General features: G+C 39.3%; 1 protein-coding gene across 1 annotated transcript in view; it reads left to right on the forward strand.

The window, feature by feature from the left end:
• Positions 1–3,081: 3,081 nt before the first annotated feature.
• Positions 3,082–5,610, forward strand: part of ROR2 (receptor tyrosine kinase-like orphan receptor 2) — a gene marked incomplete at its 5' end in the record, with an annotated part of 10,882 nt that continues 8,353 nt past the window's right edge. Inside the window, one exon of the mRNA XM_010140798.1 lies at positions 3,082–3,223. Coding sequence (XP_010139100.1) covers positions 3,082–3,223 — 142 coding nt within the window. The remainder of the gene's footprint in view (positions 3,224–5,610) is intronic.

The raw sequence follows: 5,610 nt of genomic DNA on the forward strand, positions 1-5,610 counted from the left end.
TTGTCCTAAGAAATGGAATTTGGATTTTTAGGAACAGAGGGTCTGTTCAGTTGGATTCTTTATGATTTTATTTTTTAAATCCAAATATATGACAAGATGTCAGTCTCAGCAGGACTCGCCTCCACTCTAATTGAGTGCTGAGAAAATTCATGTTCCCTGTGTACTGTCTTTGAGATTGCCCTCCAGCAAAAGTGGAAAAAGAAGGTCAGCTTAGGCTGTTCCCGACTCTGATTTGTAAAAAAAAAAAAAAACACAACACATTCAGAAAGAAACAGTAAAGATCAAATATAAAAAAGTACCTGTGACAGTTAGCTTGTAAGATTTCTGCAAGTGGAACAAGTTGAACTCTTCTGGATTCCACTTGTGGAGTCAGATTTTACCAAGGTTCTTGGTCAGAGCAGGCTTTACACTCAAGCAGCAGGAAATTGAAGATTCAGTATTTCTTACCTGTTTACAGCAGCTTTTAACTCTTGCTCTGGTCAGCAACTGAGTTGCTCAAATCAAAACCACACGTAGTTCCAAAGATTCCTGTTTGAACTGAGCATGGCATTGCTCCTGCACTGTTTTGTCAGATTCCCCCAAGGCTGCTTTTTGGTGCAGAGGTTTTGCCACATTCTGAGTGTACGTGTGCCCAAGGGAAAGGGTAATCTGTAAGGAGACTCTAAGTGCTGACACTTCTGCCGCTTTGTTGAAGTAAACAATTTTCTTAAGATGACTAATTTTGTTCTCTCGGTCACTAGTACTAGTCAAACTGAGTTTTCTGACCTAACAAAGATGCGTGTAGAGTAACAACCCAGCTTCTGTCAGAGTATCTGACATCAGGTTACTGTTTACTTTTGCGTGCATCCATGGTAATGGTCATATCCAGTTTAGTTTAATCAGCAGTTGACTACAACTTGGGACAGGGGAGCATATGTGTGCATATATAGTATCTAAGCTGTATTTAGAAGTTCTTGACATAAATGAACAGAGCTAAGTAAGAGATCATACTGCTTTTGTCACCAAACCTATGCTGTTTGGAGTGCTATTTTTTATAGTTCTGGGGTTTGGGGTTTTGTTATGTGCTGGCAAGAGAGCCTTGCACTGAGAGCTGAAGTGTGAGGAACATTTTCAGTTATGTACATTGCAGACTTTGTTCTGCAGAATAGGGGTATGAATTTACTTTTGAGAAAGAGGTCGAACAGAGGTTTCATATTCATTCAACTCCTTATGGGAGTTGCTGACTTCCTACTGAGGTGTTCAAGGACCATAAGACAGGCACAGACAAAATGCTTTGATATTTTTGTCCTTTCAGGCATGATGGAAATGTTGCAAAATAAGAGGTTTTGTTATGAGAGTGAAAGAGCATCACTGCAGGAATTAATTGATCCTGAAAGACTCCTCCATTACTTCATTCACCATAATCAAAAACTTAACATGTCTTTGTGGAAGCAGAAGGTATTTCAGAGTTTGTAGACAAAACATTGCTTTATGAATATTTAACAAACATACAATAAAGGTCAGATATGGACAAGAACTGCACGAGACACTTCATATTACCATGGTTTACCTAGCAGCTCTCTGATGGATGAAGTCCTGTTGAGTCATTGTCTTCTGGGAGGAAAGGAAGAGATGCTGCTTGAGTGCTCATCGGTGGTTCCAACTTTTGGCTACACTGTACGGACAGTCCTACCCAACACTGCCAGAGAGTTTATACTTTAAGAAATAATGGTAACGTTTTCCTAAAGAAATGAGCTTTATCGGGGACACACACCAGAGGAAAAATGAAAAGGTGTTCCTAAGAGAGAGTAAGAGATCAGAAATAATGGGCTACACTCTGCACTGCTTAGGTGTTGGGTGATATGCTCATCACGGCAAGCGGTTGTCAGGCAGCAGGTTTTCACGCTGATTTGGCCCAGCTGAAGTTACATGGTTTTACCTGTATTAGCTGACAGTTTTGTCCTGTTCATGTGGTACACTGAGGAAAGGTGAAGGTATTTGTAAGAGAAGTGGAAACATGGGTGACCAAAACAGGTATTGATATCCAAAGGTAATAGAATACGAAGTGCAGAAGAGTATTGAAGTAATAATTCAAATATAGCTGGCACTGGAGAGGTACTTCAGACTTTTGAACTGATTATTTAGTTACAAAAGCTGATTAAGCTTTTGTGTTTCCTAGGATTGTTCTAGAGTCATGGGTTTCTAGGTTATGTTTTATGCCTGTTTTGCTTCATCATGCAGTGAATGACATGATGTGAATCCATCAGGCTAGTGAATCCTAGTACAGAGGTTGTGCTGTGCTAGAGGAAACACATGGCATACTGCATACCAGTTCTCGAGAGTGCTGTCATTTTGAAGCCCTTTTCAGTGCTCAGATAATTGTGATCTACAGATCTGATCTGTATTATTTACAGAGGCTTTGCAGATGATACCTTGAACCACTGAGCTGTTAGGTTAGTGCTTTTATGCCAAAATATTTGTATTGATGTAAGTCGACTCAAAACCTCATTGAATTGATTAAATGTATTAAAATATATGTTGGCTGAGGAATTTGGCATTGACTCTGATGAGAGAGAAGAGGAAAAGAGGTTAAAACCTTGATGACTTTTTGTTCTATTGACCTAATTCAGAGTTCAAAATTATTCTGGTTTAATTAAAGCTTGGCAAGATTTCTTGTGCTGTTCACTACAGGAAAAGGAGGAAGGGAGAAAGAGGTGGAAGAAGAAAACCAACTATTTGCCTGATTGTACTGGTTGCAGATAGATGACAAAAATGCATGGGTACATGTACAAAATCTATGTTGCTGTCTCATTCTAAAGGCTTTTTAATAGAGTCATCTGTCAAATCCCATTACTATTAGCATATGATTTTTAAATTAATCTTGGGTTCTGGTTTACTTCTTTCTCTAGTGAGTTATTTACAAGGTGCCTCATTAATACTTCCAAGGTAGTGTAGGGACAATTGAAGGAGAAAGCTGCACCTGGGGAATGTAACAGTTTCAGATTTTCAGTCTTCTGGGGTTTTCTCCTTTTATAAGAATATATTTTGTAAAAATTTATTGAGGACAGTTAGGCATCTGCTTATAAAATCCTACACTAAAATCCAATCTTTTGCAGAGAAGATTACCATGAAGACGGGTTCTGTCAACCATACAGGGGAATTGCCTGTGCACGAATCATTGGAAACAGGACCATTTATGTCGACTCCCTCCAGATGCAAGGGGAAATTGAAAACCGAATTACCGGTAAGCTTATACATCTCTGTAGCAGGGCAAAAAACATTGATGAAAGTATCCAATTCAGGTATAAATAGTGCTATCATCCTTTTCGGTTTTATTGGTCAATGACTAAGACATCCTTATATTAAGATTTAGTGGACATGAGCCAGTTTCCCACTTGTGCAGGTAGCAAAATCTTGAGCAAGGAAGATGAATATCTGCTGTCATGTAGAAACTTCTTCCGTGCTTCTGAGTAAAATGCCAGAACATCAACATTTTAACATCTTGTAGTTTATGCTGGGCATTTTGCATGATGGATTCAAACAGGATTTTTTTAAAAAGCAACTTGTGTTACAATAAATATTACTGGATTTTAATTTTCTTGAAAATTGTATGGTGGCTTTTCCTTTGGGTTCCCTCTCCTGTTGCATAATGCCGGCAGAGAGTGGATTTCACATTGATTTATATAAAACAAGCATTGACCTTCCTGTGCTCTGCCCGTGCTGATTCTTTCTGTGATTATTGTTTTGGTACAGAATCACAAACATGCATCCAAAACCTTAATGACTTTTAATGGGCTGTACATCAACATATATTTCCTTTGCTGGACCTCAGTTAGCTGACGTTAGCAGCTGTGACTGTGACGTACACCAGCAGAGCAGTCAAACGAATCCATGGAATAGAGCAGACTGTTATTGTAATAAATGGCCAATTAATTAAGTCCTGCAGGCACTTACTGCATCTGGCCAATTATGGTTAACTAATTAAATCTGCAATTTTAATATAATTATTTGCCAAAAAGAGTTTGACTTCACTTGCCAGTGCTATTTCCTTTAAGATAGTGCCTTAAAGGCTCATTGTCAAGCCAGAAATCCAGATCATGTGTTTTTTTCTGTTTTTGAGATGGCACCTGCGTTCTGGGACGGGCAAAATCCAGGTGCTGACCTTTCCTTGTGCTGTTACAACTCATTCCCCTGCATCCTTTCTCCTGTACTCTGCTGTAATTCCAGCCTCTTTTACCATTATGTCAGTAATTAATACATACTACTTACATTTTTTCTATGATGTAATCTCTATCCTCTTTGGGTGTTTTTCAGCAATATGTAAATGTTCAGCTATCTGAAATTATTAAATCTGTGGATTAGCTTTGTAATGTTCTTTTCAATAAAAACCTGTGATATCTTTCAGAAAATGTTTATTGATCAAGTTATAATATACAGTGTGGACATTCATGACCCGGCTGCTGGATTCCTAATACCACTGATTACCAGTTAGGTTTTGGAGACTGGCAGCTGGGCCTCTGTCCTGGAGTTGAGGACTATATCTGATGGAACTGTTCTTTTTTAGGAAAACTATGAACCACCACCATGTATTGCTGCGCAGTGCCTAGCTAGGCAGTAATGATAATCCATTAATAATCTGGCATTTTCAAACTATATACATCTGAAGGACATACTAAATGCCCTATGTAAAATAACCCTGAGGATTTCACGACATACTTGGTTCTTACAATATGTAAAACAAGTATTGCAAGACTGGGTGTTCTCTGTCCAAATGACAGGGTATTTTTGAAATTGTGGTAACTTGTTAGGCTGCATGTGGGAAATGATGACACCTACTGCCCGACACCAAGAGCATTTAACAAGGTTACAAGCAACATCTGTGGGGAATTTTCATTCTGGATTTTCATTTCCCTGCTGTACTGATGTGTAAAATGCATTCTCTTTGTCTCTATGGCCCCTGGTGCCGTGCATGGTTCAGGTTATGTGGTTCTGGCCATGTGATTACGCAAGAATTGCAGCCTTCTATTAAAAAACAGAAGAACGTTTCTGGAGAAAAACTTAAGACATGATTTGAAAGACAGGAAGGACAACAGTAAAGAGTGCATGGACCTGACCCCTGACCTGTTGATATGTGTGGCTAACAATGCCTTTGCTGCGCTGTTTAATATCTGTTTAACAACTAGAAAAAATAAACCCTTGAAATGCCATCACACAGTCCCGCTGGCTTTTGCGCCTCCCATCAAAATAAGGACATGATTGTGAATTGTGCACTCTTCACTCATGCTGATTTAAATTCTGTAATGCCTTCACAAAAGTTAGCAGGGTGTTTCAGATAGCCAACAGTAACCATGTCACTCCTCCACATTTATTTTTTCCCTGTTAGTCTTCAGGATAAGCATGTGTCACAGCTGTTGTTTGAGGCCTGATACCATGGTTGCATGCAGTGTTCCCTACGTGACTGATAACTGGTTCCTATGTTAATATTCCTGTATGAAAACAAGCAGACGGTATGAAAGGCTGGAGTTTTGGCTGCTTGCTGCATGTGGTATTCAGGAAGAGGCAGGAGAATCTCTGATAGCAGGTGGCAGCAGGAAGTAGGTGCTTGAAAGGAGGGAGCTGGACAAGAGGGAA

Source organism: Buceros rhinoceros, unplaced genomic scaffold (assembly GCF_000710305.1).
Source record: "Buceros rhinoceros silvestris isolate BGI_N320 unplaced genomic scaffold, ASM71030v1 scaffold27217, whole genome shotgun sequence".
Lineage (NCBI taxonomy): Eukaryota > Metazoa > Chordata > Aves > Bucerotiformes > Bucerotidae > Buceros > Buceros rhinoceros.